The sequence below is a fragment of the Enhydra lutris genome, unplaced genomic scaffold, assembly GCF_002288905.1.
Source record: "Enhydra lutris kenyoni isolate GAN:26980312 unplaced genomic scaffold, ASM228890v2 scaffoldscaffold28, whole genome shotgun sequence".
Taxonomy (NCBI): Eukaryota; Metazoa; Chordata; class Mammalia; order Carnivora; family Mustelidae; genus Enhydra; species Enhydra lutris.
The window spans coordinates 24067943-24094265 of NW_019154112.1; the positions used below are offsets into that span (position 1 = coordinate 24067943).

General features: G+C 39.6%; 1 protein-coding gene across 2 annotated transcripts in view; it reads right to left on the bottom strand.

Moving 5' to 3' along the window:
- Positions 1-1037: 1037 nt before the first annotated feature.
- LOC111152281 (F-box protein 9) overlaps positions 1038-26323 on the bottom strand; it is a 41266-nt gene continuing 15980 nt past the window's right edge. The window contains exons 3-14 of one of the 2 annotated variants that reach the window (XM_022510751.1): positions 21825-21979; position 21767; positions 19717-19774; positions 18218-18317; positions 16073-16203; positions 14809-14923; positions 13350-13468; positions 13051-13141; positions 12271-12366; positions 11842-11935; positions 9926-10077; positions 1038-1641 (exon numbers count right to left, since the gene is read on the bottom strand). In XM_022510751.1, the coding sequence (XP_022366459.1) occupies positions 1533-1641; positions 9926-10077; positions 11842-11935; positions 12271-12366; positions 13051-13141; positions 13350-13468; positions 14809-14923; positions 16073-16203; positions 18218-18317; positions 19717-19774; position 21767; positions 21825-21979 (1221 nt within the window). In that variant the 3' untranslated portion in view covers positions 1038-1532. Of the gene's footprint in view, positions 1642-9925; positions 10078-11841; positions 11936-12270; positions 12367-13050; positions 13142-13349; positions 13469-14808; positions 14924-16072; positions 16204-18217; positions 18318-19716; positions 19775-21766; positions 21768-21823; positions 21980-26323 lie in introns of both variants that reach the window. The other variant, XM_022510750.1, reaches the window with a different exon arrangement.

The window sequence follows — 26323 nt, forward strand, 5'->3', positions numbered from 1 at the left end:
CTGACTTGGTTTCGGCTCAGGCCATGATCAGGGTCATGAGATAGAGACCCCCCCCCCCCCATCAAGGTCTGCACTCAGCTCTGAGTCAGCTTGATTTTCTCTCTCCCTCTGACCCTTTCCCCTGCACTCTAAAATTAATATTTAAAAATAAAATTTAAAAATCTGTACAGAAAACAATTTAAAAAATACTATTTTCAGCTTCAAGCTGAAGATGTAAAAGTTGCTTTAGCGGGCACAAGGAAAGCTTTGAACTTGGTACCCACTGGCTGTCTGCAGCAGGTCTTGATTAATCCAGGCATGGTGGCCAAACAAGAAAATCTTCGATTCCTACTCTCCTTAGGAAATTCTTTTCTAGCTGTATTTGACAAGGTCCTAATCAAATGTCCTTTTAACTTGCATTATCAAAACTACTGGTCACATGAAGAGCCACTTTACCTTAGAAACAGGGAGGAAAGCAAAAAGCCTATCTTGAGGGAAACACCATTTCTCAGATGACTACAAAAATTCAGCTGAAGTAGTCGTCTCTTCTTTTCAAACACACTCTGCATGTTTGGTTTTCACCTTAAACATAACATGCATTAGTTTTTTAAAAGACCCTTCCCATATCGAATTGCAGGAACTTAGGAGGCATCTTTTAATGTCCACATGAACTTGAAAGCAGCTGTGGCTGCAGCTGCTGATTTCTGTAAGTGTGTGCGTCTTTGACTCTAGCTGTGTTTGAATCACCAAGGAGAGAGCGGACTCTGGGTGAGGGCTGCCCGGCACCAACTCTGAGACCACACAGCAGTGGCATCGTCACTAGGGAGGCAACACAGCACACTCAGGGACTGGGTTGACGTGATCGTCTGCTGTGTTCTTTGAGGAACAGAGATGCCCAGCTAAGTTTGTTGAAAGGCTCTCGGCTGGAGTGTGCAGATCTACAGTCTGCAGCTGCAGAGACCACGGATGGAAAAGAGGCAGGTTCCTAAGCTTTTGCTGGCTACCACAGGGCTGTTTATGACTCTGACATGTAAGGAAGGCCATCCAAAGGCATTTTGTTGAAAGAAATGTTTATTATTTTTATTGGTCAAACAGTCTCAAACAAATTCAGAACAAGTTTTCACATTTTGAGCCTTTAAATGCAAAGACACTATGTCATGCGTGAGAGAAATGCTGACCCAGGGGAGCCCTCCCCTGAAGCAATTAAATACCAGGACAGTCAGGCGGAAGGAGACTTGTGGGACAGAATTCTGCTCAGAAATCCTCTTGAAAAAGGACATGATTTAAAGCTCATCTGAAGATTTTTCACAACATAAATGTGCCTGAACAACTTATAATCTCAACTTCTTAATTTCAAAACAAAATACCCCAAGTATCAACTATCCCTTTTAAATAAAAAAAATAATCAATTTATACTCTTCTTAAAAGAACTCTAACAATGTAAAATAAGTTCCAATTCCATATATATATATATGTACATTTATAACTTAGGTGCTCTTTTGCTCTATATACTTTTATTCATGCAACAGTGACAGAGGACTGGATGTGAGGCCCTACAGAGGCCTCTCTGAGAAAGCAGTGTAGCTCCTCACTCTGGCGAAGAACAAGGGGGTGTACATCTTGTCAATCTCAAAAGCAGTAACTGCAGTCTCACCAGTTGATCTGGAAAGAAAGCACAAAATTACCAGTTACAAGGAAATTTCAACTTATTTAAAATCCTTACATATTTATAGGGGAGAGCTTATCTTACACTTTAGTCTTCTTTATTTTGAGTTCATCTCAGTAAACTAAAAATGATAGCAGCATGATAAGAGAAAACCACAGGCCCAAAATTGTGTCACTTAGACCGAGTTCCCAAACCAGGGCCCAATACCTAATTTAAATGCAGTCTCAAATCAGTCGGGAATCTTCTGATGGGCGCCCATGCGTCTGCCACATGGGCTCTCTCTACCCGCGAAGGAAGATGAGGTAGCCTGCATGGTACGACTCCCTGCTCCTCCCTCTGAGGGAAAGCAGCACTGTCTGGAACAATCCTTCCTGCCCCTACCCTCCTTTTATAAAAACCTTCCAAGTTTGTGCAACTCCTCTGAGCTCCCCTCTGTACCCTTTATGGGATGCTGCCCAATTCAGGACTTGTTTAATAAAGCCAATAAGACAATTAAAATTTACTTGGTTGAATTTTTGTCATTTAACAGATTTGGTGGCAGCGCCTGGGGATGAGAAAACATAGGCGTGGTACCTGTGAACCTTTGGAGTTCACTCTTTCTCACCATTCTGAGGGCCATGGGTAAGTTCCTCTCAGTTATGGGTTCTTTGTCATCATTGCTGACACTCAGGCTCCCCAGCTACGTGGTGTCCCTTTACAAGGCAGGATGGCTTGTACAGCCTATTGCTAGTGGGGATCTTGGAGGCCAAAAATCCACAAGAATTGGTGGGGATAGGTCGAGCATTTAAGGCCTGTTACAAGTGCTCAAAACCTCAAGAAGACTGCTGGGATGGGGTAAGTTGATCGTGAAACAGGTTAGCCTGGCAGTAGGTCACCTACCAATCTCCAGAAACTTCCCAGGCACGAGGTACTCTGCGAAACACGCTCCACCCCCAGCCCCATAGCACATCCCTTTCAGGTGTTCGTTTAGCTCAGAGGATCCCTAAATTCTGAAGGGCCAAGTGTGCCGCCTTTTGGCACACCTGCTTATTTCATGTCTAAGAACTACAGTCCCAGAAGTTTCAGATATCTAGCAAAAATGATGAAATCTTCCTAAGCTTGTTTTGTGTCCTGAGGAACTCGGCTTGGTAACCACCAGGTCCCAAAATAGGCTGATGTGGGTTGACTCTGTGACTAGCGTCCTACCAACCTGCTGGAGCCCTCAGAAGATCATGACCTAGAAGTACAATGGCTGTTACGTGGAAGGTTCCAATTAGGTAAGATCATTTAAGAACGAGACCTGAAAGCACAGGTTCCCAATTGAACAGAATGGGATACCCATTTCATGTGGCATGCAGACACCTCCAAAAGGTTTCAAAATTCCAAAAACAGTTTCATTGAAAGGTTTTATGGCCAAAAAGTTAAAAATTAAAAAGAGAAAAACGTAGGTATCTATAACAAGACTGTAAGACTGAGTACTCGTTCTCATCTGAATTTTAAAAGACTACATAAACATCAACAAAATTCTGCCAAGTTAAGGGCCTTACAGACGCCCTGTTATCTGCCTTCTAAGCAGGGGCCTCATATGAGCCCCGGCCAGAGCTGACAAAGCTGAGGGATTTTCTGATAAACTGCTGCTACATCATTCCTTAGACAGTCAAGGGGAGACCAGCAGATACCAGATCGTGCCGAGGGGATCCTGGACAAACTGGCAGAAGCCAGCAAAAGGTGAAAATTCTGACCAGAGTCTGCCGTTCCAAATCTCTGCCCGCCGAGTCAAACAGAAAATACAATTACACTGTCCTTGCCTTCTAAATCCAGGCCCACTGGTTAGTGAGCCCTTCTCTCCCAGGGACAGCTACTGTCTTTCCTGTTTATCTGGTTTTGCACAACTGGGCTTGGCTTTCTGCCTGCTTGGGATAGGCAGGTTGTTGGTTCTGTCTTTTGGCCATCATGGTGAGTGATTCTAGATTTGGGAAAGTTGATATCCTCTGTACCCTCCTTGCTGATCCATCTTTTTTACCCAACAGAATCTATTCAATACTGCCAAAAATACGTAAAGTTAGAACGACATACCCAGAGGGGAAAAAAGCAAACTGAGGATACTACAGTTGGACAATTGCAGCAAGCTCTGATGCCATGTAAGTTCGACAATCCAGTTCTCTGGACTGAACTGAAAGCCGTCGTCCTTGTGTTACACGTCTTTACAAACCAGCAATGCAGCTCTCCAGTCCTATCTTGAGTCCTATCTTCTGTATATTACTAAGGGCTTTTATTTATTCTCAACTAATCAGGGCCAGAAGAATTAAAAAATTAAAAAAAAAAAAAAAGATTCTACAGCACTGGAAAGCGAATGACCCCCCCCAAGGAGTTTAAAGTATGTACACAGATTAGTCGAAGAGATAGCACACAAAAATAAAATAAATAAAATTTAAAAAAACTAAAAAAAAAAAAAAAAAAATTCCCCTATTCCTTTACCAATCCCAAAATGTCCCCTGCTCACCTCAGACAGCTTGTACATTACTGGCCTTTGGAAACCAAATTTCTTGTAGAAGGAGCCTGCATTTTTTCCTGTGCTTTTTAAATCTAAATGCTGAATGTTCTACCTGGTCTTCTCCAAGAATTTCTTAGTCCATCTCTTTAAAATACAAACTTAAGGAGATGATTCTTATCAAGAAAAAACAAAATGGGCAAAGTCATTTGGAACTTGATGTATATAAAGAAAACCTTTACCCATGTAGCCAGGTAACCTCAACACATTCAACCTACCAGGAAAAAAAACTCACATCCGACTTTGATAAATCTTTATTTTAGGGCAGATTTTCAAAACCAGCAATAAGGTCTCTGAGCCAACCTGTTCACATGTGTTTATACATGTGTGTTAGTTATGTGGTACTTTCCAATTATGGTATTGCTAAAACAAATTTATAAAAGCTCTATTTATGGGTTTGAAGGCAAGTGCCTGTATTGGATGAACATTCTGAAAATCATAATAAAGTCAGAAACTAACCCAAATGGTTAAGTGCATGTGATCCAAGAAAACATATGATATAAAAGCTAGATTATGGCTGATGGTTTAATTAAAAGACATGGTTTTAGTTATCAACATTAAACATTAAACTTATTCTACCTGAGTTTACTAGCCATATAAATTCACGTTCTCTAAGATGTATACACACAAAAAATAATAGCTTAGGAGAATGGCTGACTTTGTCTAACACTTTAGACAAAGTGTTTGTAGTAATCTAAACATAATTCAGGACAAATAAAGCTAAGCAAGACAAAAGTTTATAAATGAGATTTTTGGCAATATATGTCTACTTAGTTTTCCCAAACTTTTTTTAATAACCTAAAACCTTAAACTGAGTTAGGTTAAATGATGAATTAAATTAAATGCATTAAATATCTAAATCATTTCATAAGATAAAGTACTAAAACATTAATAAACATAGGTTTATCTACTTTTGGCTTCATATTACAGAGAATCTAAAACATTTAAAAATGCTAATGCTACACTGAAACATACAAAACAGCGCATGCTTCAAGAAATTTTAAAATGTATTCCTAAGTAAGTGAGCTTTTAAAAAAACGCTAGTTTAACAGTTCAAAATTGCTCACTTCTTAGTTTTCATTAGAAATTAAGGGTTTTTTTTTTTTTAAGATTTTATTTATTTATTTGACAGACAGATTACAAATAAGAGAGGCAGGCAGAGAGAGAGGAAGGGAAGCAGGCTCCCAGCTGAGCAGAGACCAAGGACCCTAGGATCATGACCTGAGCCAAAGGCAGAGGCTTTAACCCACTGAGCCACCCAGGCACCCCTAAAAATTAAGGTTTTTAAGAGTTAAGAATTCTAATATCTTTGTATGCCAGGAAAGCAGGATATGTTTTTCATAAAATAAAGTATGAGAAAAAGGGATATACTTTTTCACTAAGGATAAAGAAAATAAGTTTGTCCTAAAATAAAGCTGGTTGTTAAAGGAAAAAAAAAAAAGACAAAATCGGGATGCAGAAAAGAGGTTGTAAAAGGTTTATGGAAACAAATCTTTAAAAAGGAATTTAATGTGTGGTCAGACAGGGTAAGATTAAAATATATTTTTTAAAAAATGAGTTTCGGGGCACCTGGGTGGCTCAGTGGGTTAAAACCTCTGCCTTCGGCTCAGGTCATGATCTCAGGGTCCTGGGATCGAGCCCCACATGGGGCTCTCTGCTCGGCGGGGAGCCTGATTCCTCCTCTCTCTCTCTCTGCCTGCCTCTCTGCCTACCTGCGATCTCTGTCAAATAAATAATAAATAAAATCTTTAAAAAAAAAAAAAAAGAGTTTCAATACAAAGAAAGATGGTACAAAATTAGAATTTAGTTTTCTCTTAAAAAAAACACAAAGTTTTCTTGAACTTTGGTCTGTTTTTTTTTTTTTTTTTTGGCAGAAAGAGACAACAAGAAACAAAGAGGGAGGGAGAGAGAGGAGGAAGCAGGCTCCCTGGCAAGCAGAGAGCCCGATGCGGGGCTCGATCCCAGGACCCTAGGATCATGACCTGAGCCGAAGGCAGAGGCTTTAACCCACTGAGCCACCCAGGCGCCCCTTTGGTCTGCTTTTGATAAGACTACAGTTTCATAACAATCGATGATCCTACTTTTAAGGCAAGTGCTTTAAAACCTTTTTAAAAAATTCTGACAAACTTCCAAAGGACTTGTTAAACTAATGAGGCTTATTCGCTGTTAAGTGAATACTAAGCCTTCTCTGTGGCACAAGTGGCTAAAGTCCACCCTGTGTCCACAAACATGGCCCCCCATCAGCAAACTTGCCAACAGCCTGCTTCTAAACTGAAGACAGTGAAATGAGTGAGCACTGACTGAAAATTGAACACACACCTACGGAAACCCAGGATGGCCCGGTTCTTCCTGGCTCCCTGACAAGTTCTACATTTTAATTTGTGCATTCCTTCACCCACCACAGCACACTGACAAAGACTCAAATTATAAACAGACATTGATAGACTTTTATGAAAATACAAAAACACTCCACCATTAAATGTCTGACCTGTTTGGTCACCGCCACTCACCATGCCCCACCCCCATAACCTAATTTTGTTCCCAGAGGCCTCCAACGTCTGCCCTCTGGATCCTCTGAACACTTGCAGCTGGACCTCATTCCACTGCCACTTAGTATGGATGAGTGATCAATAGGTTCTTATTCTTTTTTTTTTTTTTTTAAGATTTTATTTATTTGTCAGAGAGAGAGAGAAGAGAGAGTGCACAAGCAGGCAGAGCTGCAGGCAGAGGCAGAGAGAGAAGCAGGCTCCCCACTAAACAAGGAGCCCGATGCGGGACTCAATCCCAGCACCTTGGGATCATGACCTGACCTGAAAGCAGTGGCTTAACCGACTGAGCCACCCAGGCTCTCCTAGCTTCTTACTCTTTTATGTATGTCTTCTAGATGGGCTGAGATTTCCCCTACTGTAAGACTGATGTCCTCATAGGAAAAACCAACCAAAAAAAAAAAAAAAGACTTAAAACTGTGTTTCCCACTTGGGGTATATTTCCAAATCACATGAGCCTCAACAAAAACCTTACAAGCTTCTTGGAATTCTATCAATACACAACCTTCTGATCCCTTGGCGTCTCATGCTCGTGTGACCAGCTACTCTAAGTCTCTAATGTCTTATGCTCAAGCCTGTCATCCACAGATTCAAGAAGCTTTCCTGGATCCCAATTCAAAGAAACCTGTTGATCACAGCCTAGAGTTTGGTGACTGTATAAACAGTGCCAGGGGAAAACCACCCTCCAGCCCCACTGGAAAAGGACCTTTCCAGGTGCTCCTGACCACTGACACTGAAGCCCTGGGTACACATCACACAGAAAAGGCTCCAGTCGACACCTGGTCCTGTACAGATGCTAGAGACCTCCATACATCAAAGCGATGAGCCGAAGTAGCCGACTTCGAGGCAATCTTCTTCCACCCCGGATGACAGATGGACTTCATACACTGACTAAATGTAAGCCCTTTCTCTTTCCCTCTCCTTCACTCTGGCATTGGCCTGGAAAGAAAACACCCTCATCTGTATCTTCCAGGCCACTGCGTGGGAGGAGTATAACCTCTGGAATTTAAAACAATTTTTTATTCCAGGCTAGGAGATAATCTAACTGTGCTTCTAACTTTTCACAAGCAAAATTAACAAATCATCATTGGTCGAATCTCCTAAATTTATGTTGTTGAATTAAAAAACCATTCAGATTCAGATTCACTCCTTTTCAGAGGTCCCAATTTCCTTAGTTAGGGATACATAGAAATGAGGCTCTGACCAATTCTCAAAATTACTGCAAAATCTGCTGCTAAAGCAAAGCAGCACCACAAAGACCCTTGGACTCTCTAGCCAAAGTTGTTCTTGATTATCTCTTCGCTGAGCAAGGAGGTGGGTATCTGTGTTTACTATCAGTAATTACTATCAGTAACATATTACTATCAGTAATCCTGCTTTTCACTTAGCATTCTGACATACGCATTTTCCTACATTATTACTCTTGAGAAGTATTTAATAATAATTTAATAATAATTTATTTAATAACAAATAAATTTTCACTGTCTGCCTGTACCACAATTTCCTTAATAATTCCCTCCTTTTTAAAAAAGATTTTATTTGAAGAGCCTAAGCACAAGCAGGAGGAGGGGCAGAGGAAGAGAGAGAAAAGAATCCCTGCTGAATGAGGAGCCTGATGTGGGGCTCAATCCCAGGATCATGACCTGAGCTGCAGGCAGACGCTTAACCAATTGTGCCACCGAGGTATCCCAATAATTCCCCTTCTGTTGGAGATTTATGTTGTTTTTACTGTTTGGTAATTAAGCTGCTCAGAGGGGATTCTGCTTGTCCCTCTCCCTCTGCCTACCTCTGCTCTCTACCCCTCTCTCAAATAAAATCTTTTAAAAAAATGTGATATTTTTTATTACGTCCTTTGAAAAGATTCCTTAGGAATGCTAATAAGTAAAACACTACAGACGTTTTAAGGATCTTGTTAAAATGTAATTTAAGAAGAATTATAATCCTAAAATAGAATTTAGTGACTTAGTATTTGCATGATCAACAGCATCATCCCAGTGGGGGAGGGAGGGAAGCAGACAGTAATACTACTGTATACTACTAAGTAATACTACTACAGCCTTTCATTTTTGTCCCCCAAAGGGATAAATAAAAAGGAAGAAAATTCAAGTAACTTTATACATAGAGTAAGGAAGTCAATGTGAGCATTAGCAGTTACAAATGACACCTATAAAAATGTCCTTTTTTCTCCTAAAACAAGATGCTTTCTATTTATTTGGTACTCTGCTGGGTTTGATTTCTTTCTATGAGAAGAAAACAGAATATTCCACTGCATGGTTTACTGAGAGGAACAAAAAGGAGATATAGGACTGCTGGGTAAGAAAGAAAAAAAAAAGAAAAATGCTTTCTCAGTTCTCAGGACCTTTCATATGAGTGGGGAAAGCATGGAAATAAGCCACAGAAAATTTTCAACCCTGTGGCTAAGGTTGTGAAGTAGGTTAATAGAAGGCGACCTCAAAATCTGTCTCCAAGAATTCTGGATTCCATTTTGGAAGCAAGAGCCATCAATCACACACCAATATTCTTTCAAACCTGACAATAGCAAACCTCACTATCCACACAAATTGATGGTTCATTTACTTCTGTACTTTCTCACACACATTGTTGGGTTCCTTAATTACTCCTTACAGGTAAATCCGAACACAAAAAGCTTTAAATAGGGAGCTTTTAGAAGACTTGCCCTCCTTGCTACAATTTTATTAAAATCAGTGTATAATCCCAGAGGGTAAACCAACTGGAAATAAAAGCTTAAAAAAAAATGGTAAGAGTGAAGCACTGGAGAAGAAAAAAGATTTGAGGTTTTAAAAGTGCCTTAAGTCAATGAGGATAACACACACGGACAGCGTAAAGGTGACAGTACCATTCTAATTCCAAAGTGGTGGCACCCGTTCCCCTGCCTATTCCCACGGCCACTGGGGAGAGCACCACCTCATGCCCCACTCTTCTGCGTGCCTGACAGACTTCTCTGGAAAAGATGGTCATTGGCCAGGGCCGTCTCTGTGGTGTCACTATCACACCGAGAGCTCTCTACCTAGAGCACAGCAAACTCTGGGGGCGTCTACAGGGGCCATGTAATACTCTTCTGTAATGTCACAGAACATAAAGTGGTTTCATAACAGAACGTTAACCCTGAGGGCTTTCGAATCAGAGAGTTTGCTGAGCCTGATATTATTGTGCAGCTTTGGCATCTGTACTACATTCACCTACCTGTACGTGACGTGACAAGAATGATGGATCCAGATGAGTTTGTTGAACCGCTGGTGGCCACTGGAACACAGCTGGAGCCCCACATGAAAACTCTGATCTGCTTCTTGTACGGGGACGCGACGGAAATATCTGTATTTGTAGTCAAGAGGTTTCTATAAAAGAAAAAGTGTGTGAGCTATCATGATACATAAAACTCAGTGATACATAAAACTATGACAGGCACCTATCATGCAAGGGTAAAGTAAAAGTAATATCTTCTCTGCACACAGTAGGGGGGGTCTTGGGTATCAAATGAGAAGGTGGCTGAGTGCCCTGAAAAATGGTAAGCACTCTAAAAATAAGGTTTTCTCTCCTTCATTGGCTCAGTTACTCAACACAACCACCCCAAGTGTTAAGTATGACTGTACACTGCTATTTCATGGCTAAAAGAATGAAGACCCCAGGAGGTCAAACAAGTTAACCAAAATTACACAGCAGTTGCAGAGTTGGAAATGAAAACTTCTGTCTTTTCCATGTAAGCCTAGTATTTCCTTCTACTGAAAACACGGGAACTTTTAAAGAGGCAAAGTGATGAACTGGTGAAAGATGCAGAAGCAGCATGGAGCAGAAACTTACCTTTTGCAGTAACAGTAAAAGAGTCAATGAAGAAACAGATGTGGACAAGGTTCATTAGAATCACGCTTTTGCAAATACTGGTGCTAACAACACAAGAATGCCAACACTATCCACGGTTTCACGGTTACCATATTCTGAAGAGATAACTGGTACTCAACATAGGAGTTCCTATACTCTTTTATAAGATAAGACCTAAACAAGGGCCTCACAACTCCCCAGTTCTGACCTCAGGAAACTCATGGCCAAAGCCACAGCCACAGCAGCTACCTCTACTCCTTAGACAGCTGCCCCAGATCCCCAGAGCCTACCTGAGGCAGGCAGAGAAGCCAGCCACCAGCGGCCACAAGGTGAAGGGACTCCAATGAAACCCTGCCCTAACTAACACATGATGCCAGGGAAGAGAGGAGAATCTGATACAAGGAAAACATCTGAAAACCATATTAATTATAAAAGTATTAGGCAAGGGGCGCCTGGGTGGCTCAGTGGGTTAAGCCTTTGCCTTCGGGTCATGTCATGATCTCAGGGTCCTGGAATCGAGCACCACATCCGGCTCTCTGCTCAGAAGAGAGCCTGCTTCCCCCTCTCTCTCTGCCTGCCTCTCTGCCTACTTGTGATCTCTGTCAAATAAATAAATAAAATCTTAAAAAAAAAAAAAAAAAGCATTGGGCAAGTATTTATTCCAACTACGTCACAACTGACTCCTTTCGTACCCATTTTTAAAACCGGGATTGAAAAACACATACAAGAAAAGTTGTGGAAAAAAAATAGGCCCTCAATGTGTTAGAGTTAAAAATATTCTGGTATGTAATAATTCAACAATATTTGCTTGGCATTTTTTTTCCTTTTGTAAGAACAGGAAGAAGGAAATTATCTTACTTTAGCTTATTTCCAGTAGAAATTGAAATTCTCTGTAAGAACATCCTTGAGAAAAAATTATCTATATAAGCTAACTTAGAAAGGAAATCCCTTATGATTCAAAATAGGGATAGCTAAAAAACATATTCAGGTATAATTTTACTAGTTATTTCGTAGCACATTTTGGCTTTACATTTTCTAATGTAAAAAACCTAGACCAGAAAAAGAAATCACTTAGAGAAAAACAAGCTGATCCAATTTAAAAACTCCCCCACATTTCAGAAAACCCTCCAGCTCTCTTCAGAGAGATGTTTAAAGTCAACATACATTTTGTGTAACAGTATACATTATGAAACAGTATTTTCTTATCCTTTCTAATCAAGAATGCTTGAGTAAGTAGAGTACTGAAATAAACAGAGGACCTTTAATTCCAATCACATACTCACCTCTTCTTTTTTCTTGGTTATCACAGCAAATACTTTGGTCTGATTGTCTGTATCTTGTGATAAGCGATAATGACCCAATAGAATTGCATCAGTTCTAAAAATTAAAAAGTACAATTTAAGTCCAAGTCTATTAATTAGTTGTTAGATGTATTTAAGTAATCTAGGAAGTAATGTGTTCTAACAGCGGTTACTCAACTTGCCCGAGAAGAATCAGCTAGGATGTGAGTAAACCTAGTTTGCAAGGGTTCTAAGACCTACTGAAGCACACTCCCTAGGCAGAGAGGCCCAGGCACCAGTGTTTTTCCTAAGGGCCCCTGTGGAGTTCTGTTTTCATCAGCCAGTACGAAGTTAAGGAAGGACTGGATTACATTAACCTGCAAGTAACCACAGAAAATGTGAACTGGACAGACAACTACAGAAAAATACTACCTAGTATTCCTAGTTCTTAAGCGAGGAACAATGGACTGGGGCTCCTCGGGGGTTGTCAACACCATCACGAGGCCATCAGGGAAGAATCTTATGTACCTGTGTAAAAAGAAAAAGAACACCAAAAAACACCACACACACACACACAGTATAAAATATGTCCTTGTTTCCTGGCACCTAAATCTGTTCACTGCTGTGAAATCAAATCAGAAATACCATGGGCCAAAAAACCGGCAAAACAACATTAAAACAAACATGACTGGCAACCCATGAGGCCAGCGAAAAAGAAGTGAAAACAGTCTGTTATTAGAGGGAACTGTCGAACTTTCAGTTTTATTCCTGAATAAAAATAAATATACCTCCATTAAAACTGTTTTTTTCTTTTTCCTAAAGCACTAATTAAGGTCAAGAGTTAAGTCCTAATGATCATACACTGTAGTTCACATGTCTCCGTATTTCTCAAGGCCAGTAACGTCTGATGGACAGTACAGCTGAAAGAGCACCAGCTAAGTGAAAAGGCAAATGAATCCCACCAAAAGCAAAAAACAATGAAGAGCTCTAAAATGTAAAGGGATTCTTCAATTTAGAAGCTAGGAGGAATTAAATAATTTGTATTAACCTCTTGGTTCTTTGAGTTCAGTTCCTGTTACAAAACTGGAGAAAAGTACTGAGGGTCATTTTGTGGATAAATGCGAAGGCCACAAACAACAGCCGCCCGGTAGCTAATGAACTAATACTTGGAGAGAGAGAATTTTTCACTCACTCAGTTTACTACAGTTGTACCTGTAATATTCCACTTGGTGCCAGGCTCTATAGAAACCATCAAGAGACTGTTCCCCTTGACGAATATATGTCGTTTTACTGATATATACTCCTATAAAAAGAAAGTTTTGAGGTTTTTTAGTTTAGTTTTTTTTTACAGTTAAAAATCAGCTAACATGTTTCCAGCTTTATTTTTATTGTGGTTTCCTTTAAGTATGATTAGAGTACTCAGATCTTTTACAGAAAGTTAAGACTGTGTACTTATCAAAATCAACATGCTAGACCACTATTTCTCCTAAGTTCTGAAGAGTTCAACTTACCATCAAACCGAACACGGGGCCTTTCTAAAAACATCTCCCTCCAGGATGTGTACGGAACAAGCTTAATACAGCTTCTGCCCCAAACTTTCAAGCAGGCCAAACGCCATATCTCAGGGTCTCTAGGTAATAAAAGCATAACATCAACTTATAAAAAAGGCTAAGTCCCTAAATGCAGAAATATTTCTGCAAGAATCTGATGAGCACCTGCAAGGCACTGACCAGGGCTCTGGAGACAGACAAGGCAAAGACCCTGCTCTTTTCCTGGTGGGAAAGCAAACCATACTAAGAAAACAACAGTTTCAGATAGTGCGCTCAGTGCAAAAACAAATGGAGCAGGGTAAACAGGCAAGGACAGCTAAGGTGGGGGAGGAGAGACTACTTCAGGCACAATGGCAGGGAAAGTACCTGGAGAGAAGCCATAGCAAGTGCAAGGCTCTAGGTGGGAGGGTGTCTGGTGCATTCAATGAGGACCACATGGTTGCAGCTAACTAAGCCAGGTTCACAGGCTGCATGACTGGAGGGGCAGTGAGGGGCTTATAGGCTATTTAGTGACATGGATGCCAATGAAGAGCTCTGAGTATGATTTAGGCTTTCTAACTCTGGTGGTCTGCTCTCTGGGTGCTCTAGGGGTGTAAGAGGGGAAGCAGGCCACTGCCATAATAACCCAGACCAGCTGTAACGGGCAGAACAAGAAGGGTCCCTGGACAAGGGGGAAATGTCAGATTAAAGATCTATTTTTAAGGTAGCACCAACAAGACTTTGTTACGGGATTAGTATAGTAAACTGAGTATTTTTTTTTTTTTTAAGATTTTATTTGAGAGACAGAGTGAACGAGAGAGAGAGCATAGCAGCAGAGGGAGAGGGAGAGGTTCCCTTGCTGAGCAGGAAGCCCGACACGGGGCTAGATCCCACGACCTCAGGATCGTGACCCGAGCCGAAGGCAGACCGTTAACCAACCAAACCAACCAAGTGCCCCACAAAGTATTTATTTTTATGTAAAATATCCATGAAAGATTACCAGTCTCAAATCATTTTATACTAAACTATGATTATTCTTCACAAAGCAGTATTTTAAAAAGTATAGGATAACTTCTAATGGGCCAAAAGAAAATGCTAGTGCAATCTAAATATAAGTCATTACCACATAATGGTATTTATAGAGTTATTGTGAAGATGACTCAAGTTTATTTTCCTAGCACAATTCTTTTTCCGAATCAGCTAGGATAGCACGCAAACTGCTCTATGTAAGTAATACGTGTGACTACATCTGCACCCTGGAAATCCAGTGCACTCTAGCCTTTAAGGGCTAAGTGGTTTGGGAAGATCACAGAGCTTAGGCAAAACCATCCATTCTAAGTTTTTACTGAATATCGATCAAGTTTTTTTCTTTATCGAAACTGGCAAAAGACCGTAATTCTTTCTTCACCCCTGCCTGAGTTGTTTTAAAAAGATGAAGTACCTGGCACAGATATAGAATCCTCTGCACACCTGCGACAGCTGCTCTAATGACCTGAGGTCCAAGTCGCTAGACACCACCCATCGGAAGATGTACATCAGGACCTCCATCGGCAACACTGCAAAGAAAACATCGTCCCTTCAGCGACCCTCCTTAGCTATTGGATGGTCTCATTCTCGGGCGCAGGCAGCTTCACTACTCCCGGACTTTGTGAATCACAGCCTCAGTATGGCTCAAGAGTAATAATGGTTTCAGACGTCAAGACACAAATTTTTTTTCAGTATAGAACAGATCAGAAGCTACTTTTATAAAGCACCTTTTCCTTCAAAAGATCATTTTATCACCAAGAGATTTTAAAATAAAATAGTCTGATATGTATATATTTATATCTAATTATGTATGTATACGTAATCCATATTGCATTTGCTGACACTAAAACTAACTTTCATCTCCTTGAATATTTTCAAGTGTCTTTCTCTAGAAAACCACATAACTAAACAACACTTAACATATGAAAAGAAAGAAACATTCATTTTTATTAAGATCTTTTTATTTATTTGAGTGAGAGAGAGTGTGAGCACAAGCCAGAGGGGCAGAGGGAGAGAATCTCAACTAGACTCCAAGCTGAGCGCAGAGCCTGACATGAGGTTCAATCCCAAATCCAAGAGTCTGGACGCTTAACTGACTGAGTGGCCCAGGTGCCCCAAACACTCATTTTAAGTATGCAGCTTCTGGGGTGCCTGGGTGGCTCAGTTGGTTAAGTGGCTGCCTTTGGCTCCAGTCATGGTCCCAGGGTCCTGGGATCAAGCCCTGTGTCCGGCTCCCTGCTCAGCAAGGAGTCTGCTTCTCCCTCTCCCTCTGCCTGCCTGTTGCTCCCTCTGCTTGTGCTCTCTCTCTCTCACTGCCTGTGTGTCAAATAAAAAAATAAAATCTAAAATAAATAAATATAAATGCAACCTCTCTCAGGCTGAAATGCCTCATGACACCTGTCTTCCTCTAATTTTCTTGGGCAGCTTCAATAACTCAGACACCCTTTTAAATCTTCACTGAATCACGAAGGGCATCCTTGAACTGTACTCCAAACTCCTTTCTACTTCAGATTTTGAAAAGCTTATTAGTATATGCAAACAGTAATTATAACTAGCTCTCCCAACATACTTTGAACTAGAGCAATTATTTGGCTAGTTATCTGGCCCTGTAAGTTCGGAAAATTTAAATCTAACGTGAAAGTGTGCCTCCCTGAGTTCTAACAGCCATGTACGCTTACCTGATATGTGAGTCTGATTGCTCTCCAGCTCAGGCTGACACAGTTTGAGCACAGACTCCTGGAACGTGAGCTGCTGCTGGAAGCACGACAAGAGGTCTGCCATCTTGCTGTCATCGTCATTATCTTCCATGCTGAAAAAGGAGGGAGGTGAATAAATTAAGTGCTTCGCTCCACAGAGTTTAGAAACTGATTTTTGATAGTACTTTCAAATCTGCTTTAGAAAAAGTTACCTAAATGCAAACTGTCTTAACTACTTTTTTGATTTGATAAAAGTTTACTCTGCCTCACGAAGGAGGGCCATACCAAATTTTTTGGCGAAAAAAGCTTCAGCCATTTTCATTCTCACCCAGGAAGAACTAGAATTTTGGATACAAATGTTGAGATTTAATTAGTCCATTTTACTGTAGAGATTTCTTGAGTTAGTGAAAAAGATAATTTCAAATGATTTTTAAAAACTTATGTAAATATATTCCATACTAATGTGACTACAATCCATTCTAACTGGATAAAAATCAAGTATACAGATGTCATCTGCGGTACTTACTTACCAAGGGTTTTCTAACAGATGTGCCTTACCACCCTACCTTGAGAGAGGAAAATATGTAATTTAAAAATCCTAATTAGCAGGGTCCACAAATCATCTATCAATCATCTAAACAAGGGTAATTCAGTGTTTAAAAAAAAAAAAATCTGCCTTTAACTTTTGTTGAATTAACCTTAAAAGCGATCAGATGTACAAAGCAGCTTAGATGAGAATAAGGTCCGAAGACCAGGAAGGGCTAATTATACCACAAGAAAGGCACGTGTGGCAGAGGCTAGATGGGTACAAGGGCCGCTCTACCAGCGCTTCACAGAAGGCAGAAAACAAGAACAAAACCAGGAGAGTGACTTTCAGGGATTATTAGACCTAATAAGAAAAAAACACCTTTATCCTTCAAGAATTTTCACTGCATCCGGACTTGTACAAAGGGATGGGAGAGAAAAGAAATGCTTCTTTACCGTTTTTAATATGGCCTTTCTCAACAGCACCTGCACCATTCATCAAACTGGCCGGGAGCTGGGTCTAAATGCCCGCCAGGGCATAAAGAGGCTTAGAAAAAGCCCACATGATTCATTTTGAGTTTCAACTACCTCACACTATTAAATTTCATTTGGTGAACAACACCATTAGCCTCTCAAGTTCAGACAGACAGTTAAGACTAACTTCACTGTGGTATTTTTATTATCCAAAGCTTGAGTGTTAATACTGCAAGCAGTTAAAAAAACACTGGCAATGAGCACATGTTATCCATAAAGGTAACTTCTTAATTACCTGATGGAGGTAATACCGTAACATAATGGTAGTATTTTATTACTAAAAACACTATTTTCCTATGTATTGCTCGTTTCTAATCTGACATTCTCTCATGGGTAGAGAGACTCTCCTCTCTCTAATAGCAGCAAATTGAGCTTTTGGAGATAGATTAAGCCAAATCTATCAATTGGCTTGCAAATCTTTTGATCTTTGTCCATGTAAAACTATCAATGCCGCTTTATGACTTTGGTGCAAGAGGCATCTATCCAAAGAAACATGGCTTCTATCCTGCACCTGGGCTTTTAAAGAAACATAGTCTTAACAATGCCCTCCCAGATACCTTAAGAGAATAATAAAGTCTTGTTATAATTTAGCATTTTCTTAATAAAATGAAAAACCTTTAAAAAAATGTGTAACTTCAAACATATCAAAAAGGAGAAAAACTAGTTTGATGAAACCCCATGTACCCATCACCCAATTTCAACCATTATCAACATTTTGTCAACTTTGGCCTAATTATATTTTAATAGATTTAACTTTTTAAAATAGGTTTCACTTAGGTGAACTGTGTCTTTTAATTTACTTTCAATAATCACTGCTTTTATTTAAAAAAAAAAACTCTTGCCACCTTATCTTTGTTGTATCTGTTTAAAATGTGCATTTCTATATTTTAATCTTAAAATTTCCCTAACTAAAAAATTTCTACAACTTTATAAACAAGTCTTTATGCTAAAGACTATATAATTTAACAGAATTACCACCATCTTCTTATCATGTTAAGAGTCAACAGGGCAAAGACGCTTAACTTTAACAAACTCTATGTATTACTGTCTATCGAATTATATACGCACTAGCTGTTTCCAACGCCATCACCATCTGGAGACCGGGTATAAGTAATCTTGAACTCTATATCAGGTACAAGTTGCATAGCCCTACGATAAAACTTGATGGCTAAAAGAAGAAATAAAGCTAAATTAGCTATGACCACACATTTTTTGTCATTTCCTTTGATTACCTATAACTGTGGTTTAATTTGGTAACTTTCTTTACAAACAGCCAAATTCCTTTTTTCTACATGCAGTAGTAGTTCAGTGAACAAACTTATTTCCAAGCCTTACTACTCAGAAATAACCTTTCTTTTTTCTAAAGCTAACACATTATAGCAGCTTAAGGACTGTTAGCCCTTCCCACCTTTTCCCTCAACCTTGTAGTTAGAAGCGATCTTATGTGGTTGTCTTTCTTCACACTTTGGAAATGCAATTGCTGCAGACCCAAGAAAAACACTTTTAAGCAACCTTTTGATTCTAGGATGCAGAGTTAAGGATAATCAAATGCTTCCTACTAGGTAGAAGAAAGACTTTTTAAAAAATTAACCTTCAAATCCAATTTCCTTTAGTCGAGATGCCTATTACTTAGCTAAATAACATTTAAAACCTATTTTCTTACAAGTTCCTGGCCAGGTGGTTTAGAGCTATGGTATTTAGCAATCTCTCCCACAAAGCTATACAACAGAACTTGAGACTGCAGAAGCCAACCAGCTATTCTTCCCATAGACAGACTCTATTCAATTCAATATATTCTGCTGTGTTCTGTTACTCTGGGTAAATTACTGTACATTAAATGGAGATGAGAATCTTACAAACTAATGAAGACTGTGGAGGGATCTCACCATTTGGGCTCTTTTAATATCTGAGTGAAAATATCACTAGAAGAAACTTGCGAGTAAAATGCAGTAATCCTGAAAATGTCATTTTGAGGACATTTTCAAAGTGATTCAAGCACAAGCATTTTTCCCATGCCCCAATTATTAGCTTTACTATCACAAAATGGAAGCCGACTTACACACCTAATACAGTAAAATACCCCACTGCTCTGCTTATGCATTTCTAATGGGTTAATAAAAGAGGTAATTAAAAGAGGTAAATAAAAGAGGTAATTAAAGCTGAGGGGTAATTCCTTAGTGTAAAATGTAAACTAGTAAATACATATATGTTCCAGAAACTATCTTTTATATTCCCCTCCTCTGAAGTAATTTTCACCCATAAAAGAATACACTACTTTAAAACAAGAAACAGTTATTTTTAAGACCTTAATATAATGAAGAATTAATAAATACTAGAACCTAAACGTAGACCAATATGATGATGGTTCACAGCAATATTTTTTGAAAAGAGGTTGTAGAGAAATACAATATTTAGTTTTGATTTGGTAGAAAACAATTTTAAATATAGGGAGACTGATGGCTACATACCAAATATATTCTAGTTAAAAAAAAAAAAAATTGTTCAGTAACTAAGAGTTGTTATTAGAAGTGTCATGACATATGATCCCGGGCCCTGAGTTTTTTTACCTTCATAGAGAGCTCCATTCTGTTCTTCTTCTACTGCTTTTAGGAAGAGTTCTCGAGCCTATAAAAATAGTGAAATGCAATTTTTGAAAGTCTGTTTTAAAAATGAGTATGCATGGCATTACAGCCTTTCTAACACAAGTACCAGAATGATTGGACACCCACAGGCAAAGTAATGAACCATGACATAAACCTCACATCTTACATAAAAATCAACTCAAAATGGATCATGGACTTAATTGTAAAATAAAAAACTTATAGGAAAAAGAATTTTTTAAATCTTGGAGACCTATGGCTGGGCTAAGAGTTCTACTTGATCCAAAAAACACAATCCACAGAAGGAAAGGTTGATAAACTGGAACTCATCAACATTAAAAACTCTGGCTCCATGAAATACCCTGAGGATGAAAATATAAGCCACAGGCTGAGAGAAAGAATGTATGAGCCATTTACTCAAAAAAGGACTGTATTTAGAATAAAGAACTCTCAAAACTCAACAAACACAAGCAATGCAATTAGAAAAGACAATATATTATACAGAGAGGAGAGAAAGGTGGCAAATGGCACATGAAAAGATATTCAACGTCATTAGCCACTAAGGAAATACAAATTAAGATCACAGTGAGGTATCACTACATGCCTATCGGAATAGCTAAAAAGGAGTGACAACCCCAAGGGCCGATGAGGCTGTGGAGACGCTGGACCACTCAGATACTGCTGCTGGAAACGTAAAATGGTGCAGCCACCCTGGAAAACCCCTGGGCAGTTTCTTTTAACCAAATAGGTACTTACCATACAACCCAGCAACTGCACTCCTAGGCCAGAGAAATGAAAACTTACATTCATGCAGAAACCTGCACATGAATATTCGTAGCAGCTCTATTAATCACCAAACACTGGGAACAACCCAAATGTCCTTCAATTGGTGAATAGTTCAACAAACTGGGGTGCACCCATATCGTGCAATACCACTGAGCAATAAAAAGGAACAAACTACTGTTATACACAAACCTGGATGGATCTCAGGGGAACTCTGGTGAGTGAAAAATGCCCATCTCAGAAGGTTATATACTGGAGGATTCCATTTTTGCACCATTTTTTAAATATCAAAGTTACAGAACTGGAGAAGAGATTAGTGACTGCCAGTGGGAAGGAATGGTCAGGGAGTGGGGGACGGGAGAGAACTACAAAGGTGCAGAAAGAGGGAGTCCTGTGGTGCTACCACCGTCCAGATCTCGATCGTGGTGGTGGTTACAGGAAGCTACACATGTACTATTTATATACGTGCACATAAAAAAAGTGCTTACAAATCTGAGAGGTCCGAATAAGCGCTGTGCATTATACCAATGTCTATTTCCTAGCTTCTGATATGGTACTATAGCTATGCAAGGTATCACCACTGAAGAAAGGGTGAAAGGTGTATGGGGCTTCCCTGCACCCAGGTTTCTGTAATTATTTTCAAAATAAAAATTAAAACAAGATGAATATGGAAATTTTTAGTTATCATGGTCATTTCAATTACTTAATGCCAGATTGCTTATTAAATATTTTGTGTAAACATGAGCGCCTCTATGGAACAGGAAAAATGGAAAGTGTAATGTGCCTATGTCATGTAAGTACTAAAAAGAGGTTTATTCGACAGCATTCCAAATATTTTCAGTGTGAGCACTTTCAAAGTTTTCCAGAAGAAGGAAATAATTAATGCATCATTATACATTGGTTCAACTCAAAATGTAACAAAATACTGCATTAAGACCTTTGCAAAGGTGTTAACATTTGAACAAGTTTTTTCTCCTTTTTTAGCATCGAACTTTTAGAGACCAAATGAATCTTAGCCATCTATAAATTGCCAAAGACAGTTCTATGAAGACACTGTACCTCTAGAAAGAAGTCCGTGAGGAATGATGGTATCATCCAAAGCACCTAGAAGCAGTAGTGAAGGATGGACATACCAGTATACTTCTGCACATGAGGAAAAGTTTTACTTCATAAGTTACGTGCTTATGTCACCAGAATACAATTAAAATGATCACTTACTTACGACTCTAAAAACTCTCATGTATAATTGAAAAAGAAAAAGTTCCTTTGTCACAATGTCCATAATACTTAACTTTTCTTCTTTTGCCAGTTCTTGCTTTCCTTTGGTGTCTGGTGCTTTCAGTAAAGAGCCTTTTGATGCTCTGCAAGGCCGAGTTTCTAAATTGCTAGAGCCTACACCTGGAGCAAGTTCAAACATCCACTGAGCTCGGAACATCTGGAGCTGTGCCTAAGGAAAGAAAAGGACTTTAGGGCTCACCAAGGAAGAGCAGCTCAACCCTGGACAATTTATCAACAGGCCCGACATCAATTTCCATATAAATGCATACTTAAGACTAAGAAACATGGTCTTTTAAATTACTAAATCAATATCCATTCAACACCTTACCTTCTAAAATACTGTTCTGCTTAAATCTTTGAAAAAAAAAAAATCATGAAAAGTTGCCTGATTGTCTATATGGGAAAAATCTAATGGTATCAGAAAACCAAGTTCTGGTTAGAGTTGGAAAGATAAGCCATCTCCTAGGGGCTGAACATAAAAGCTTTCAAACATTTGTTTACCTGGAATACATCATCTACTAGACATGGAAAGTACTGTTAATAATTCTGTAGTTGAACCCTAAGTCTTTCTTTCAAAAGGATTCTCTTTTTTAAAAAGGAACTATTTTCTCTAATATATGTCATCAAAAATTCTGAATATAGAAACTGAAGTTCCCCAGTGTGGTGGACTCTGCTGTGCTACCCAGATCCCTTCAGGAATGAAGGCCCTGATCAGCCCGAAAGCTGGGACTGCTACAGAAACAGCCCCCAGCTGTCAGCCCGTGTGGGCATCGCCTACGCAGGATCACGCCTCTTCCCAAGCGATCGCTACCCAATGACTGATCAACAGCTGATAAAAGTGTGAAAAGCTCTGGTTCCTCCATACTCAGAACTCCCACAGAATTGGCTGAGACAGTCCATTAAGACGGTATAGCAGCTAGACTTCTCCCTCTGCCCACTCCCGCCTCCTCCCTCTCCCCTTTCCATAGGTGTAGATCCCAAAAGAACTCCCTAGTACACTTTCCTCATCATAGTTTCTACTTTAAAGTCTGTTCTCTGGGATCCCAACTTGAAATACTCCTCCTCCCAAAGAAGGCCATTATCAATACGACTGTGTATATTATTCCTAGTTTTTTTTTTTTTTGAAGAGGCATATATAAAATATGTAAGTTTTTAAAATAACTTTTCTTGCCATTCTGAACAGTTCTGGTTCCCACCCACCTGCTTCTAACACAAAACAGACACATTTGCCCTACAGAATCTTTAGTAAACACTGAATGTCTGCTAGATGATATATTCCAAATAAGTATTACAAAGCTTATAAATTCAGTAAGATACACTACTGTAACTACAATGAATATTTTTCTACTTTAATGCACAAGGATTTGCCCCATCCTATTAAATGGCTGCAGTGTATTTCAGTGTATGAATGTACCATTACTTAATACAAATGACAAAAACTTAGGTTGTGGTCTATTTTTTCATATAATGCTATAATAAACATTCTTGTACATTTATATTTACTCAGTTTCCCCATCATTTTCTTAATATTAATTTTCTAGAAACAGAACTGCTTGATCAGAGGCACCTGGGTGGCTCAGTCAGTTAAGTGTCTGACTCTTGATTTCTGCTCAGGTCATGATCTCAGGGTTGTGTGAGATCCAGCCCCACATGGGGCTCCTCTATACTCAGTGGGCAGTCTGCTTGAGATTCTCTCTCTCCTTCTCTGCCCCTCCCCACAACTCACACATGCAGGTACCCTTATTCAAAATAAATAAATCTTTAAAAAAGAACTGCTTGATCAAAGGAAATGTATGTTTTTCATCCTGTTCCATGTTGCTAGTCTGCCCTCCAAAAAAGCTGTAGCAATTTACACTTCATGTGCACTGCTTGAATGTCCTCAAAAACTGGACAACAAAGGGCACTGTTCACCAATCTGATTAAGAAAAATCTCAGTGTAGATTTAATCTGTATTTTATAAATCATGAGACTATCTCTTCAAATATTTAATAGCCATTTATATTATTTTTTTCCATTAGTTGTCCATTCATATCTTTCTATCTTGTGTCATTTATATTAATTTATAAGGATATTCCATATACTAAGGGTGGGTTTCAGGTGGGTTTCAATCCTCTGCCAGTACATGGTAAACAGTTCTCCTAGCTAATCATTCTTCTTGATTTATGATGTCTCTTCTATATATAGGTTTTAACTTATGGGTGATCAAAGCTGTCAATCTTTTTAAGGTGATGGGTTTTTAAGTTATGTCGTATTTGGAACATTTTAAACTCATATATCGAACCTCATAATGGCAATTATTATCTTCAGTGTGAGCACTTTCAAAATTTCCAGAATAAGAAAATAATTTGTGCATCACTACACATCTGTTCAATGGAAAATATAACAAAATACTGAATTAAGACCTTTGCAAAGGTGTTAACATTTAAACAAGTTTTTTATCCTTTTGGGCTTCTGCTAATAAATTCAGAGGCACTGACCTTTTAGAAACCAAGTGAATCTCAGGGGTCCATAAATTACCAACAAGAGTTCCACGAAAATCGTGTATCTGTAGGAAAGCACCTATAAGGAACCTGTGATACTTCAGTATCATCCAAAGCACCCAGAAGCAGTAGTGAGGGACAGACTGGATCTGCTGCTTGTGGAAGCTGGTGAAAGGGAGGATCCCAAGCTCACCTTCTCCGACAGACATACCAAGACATCTACCACAACTCATTCCGTAAATGACCTGAAGATGCAGAACAGATCTTCCACAGCTAGTTACATAGAGAAGACCACCTCGCAAAGGATAAGAGGGGCAGAAATACAGCTGGGAACCAAATCCCCAAGAAGACTAACAACTAACAGGAGGGACATCACAAGCATAGAGGAGTGAGGGGATCAAACCCCACACCAGCCCTGGGAAGAGGAGTCCCCATTACATCTGGCTTTGAAAATCAGTGAGGCTTAATTCCAGGAGAGCCAGAGAGCTATTGGAAAAGGAGTCTCCATCCTTAAAGGGCCAGCACACTAAAAACTCTACCAGGAAAGAGCACAGAAATAGCACTTAGCAAATGCAGGGATATATGTAAAGGGAATTTATTAATTAATTCTAGGACATGTGCCAAAGGGGTGGGTATTTGCAGGAGAGTTCTCCAGGAACAAAAGTGCTGGTAGGTGCCATTTTTCTTCCCTCCCCTAGCCTGGATAGTTGGATGCAATAGGAGCTAATTCTAACACTATCCATCTCCCTTGCTAGCACATTGTGCCCAGCTGCTGCATTTACCTGTAGACTTCTCACCCTAGTAGGCACCCATCCAAAACAGCTCTATGCCTGCTACAGCAAGCAAGGCAGCCCTGGCCAGGACCAGCAAACCTCCTAGGGACGCCTATCATGGGAAGGGAGATAACCCCACACAATAACATGTTAATCCCTGCAGCCAGCCTCTTTGCTGGCAGTGCAAGAAGCAAGTCCTGCCCTTTGGTGTGCCTGCAGCTGTCAGCAGCAGTTAACTGCAAACAGCCATTGTGAAGACTGACTCCAACAACTATAAAGCCCACAGGAGCCGGGCATCTAACAGCACCAGGAGCAAAACCTGCCCAGGGCACCTGCAGGAAGAAGTAGATCACTGAAACCAGTGGACTGAGGGCAGTCCAACCCACCAGCATGCCTGTATCAATCACAGCTCATCCACAAGAGGGGGGAAAACACAGCCTACACTGCTCATGGCGTGACTATTCTGGTGACCAGGGGACTGAGCTACAGGGCACCTCAGGACTTCTTTCACACAAGGCTACTACTTTCAGGACCAAGACATGTAACTGACCTATCTAATAAAAGGAAACAGAGAGTCAGACAAAATGAGGAGACAGAGGAAAATGTCCCAAATGAAAGAACAAGACAAAAATTGGCCCCTGGGGAAAACAAACAAACAAATAAACAAACTAAATGAAAACAAGATAAGCAATGTGCCTAATAAAGAGTTCAAAGTATTGGTCATAAAGATACTCAACAAATTTAAAAATGGGTGAAATCAGTGGAAACTCAACCAAGAGATAGAAAATATAAAAAAGAACCAATCAGAGCCAAAGAACTCAGTAACTTAAATGCATAATACACTAGAGAGAATCAATAGCAGATCAGAGGACATAGAAGAATGGATCAGTGAGGTGGACGACAGGGTAATGTAAAGCGACCAAGCTCAATAGCAAAATGGAAAAAGAATAATAAAAAAGAATGGGTTAAGGGACCTCAGCAACATCACTGAGTGTAGTAATATTTGTATTATAGGGGTTCCAGAAGGCGGGGACAACAACTCATTTCAAGAATACCTGAAAACTTCCCTAATCTGGAGAGGGAAACAGATACCCATCAAGGTCCAGGAAGCACAGAGAGCCCCAACAAGATGAACCCAAGGAAGCCCACACCAAGGCCCATAATTAAAATGGCAAAAAGTACAAAGAGAGAATCTTAAAAGCAGCAAAGAAAACAGTTCCATATGAGGGAAACCCCATCAGGCTATCAGCTGATTTTTCA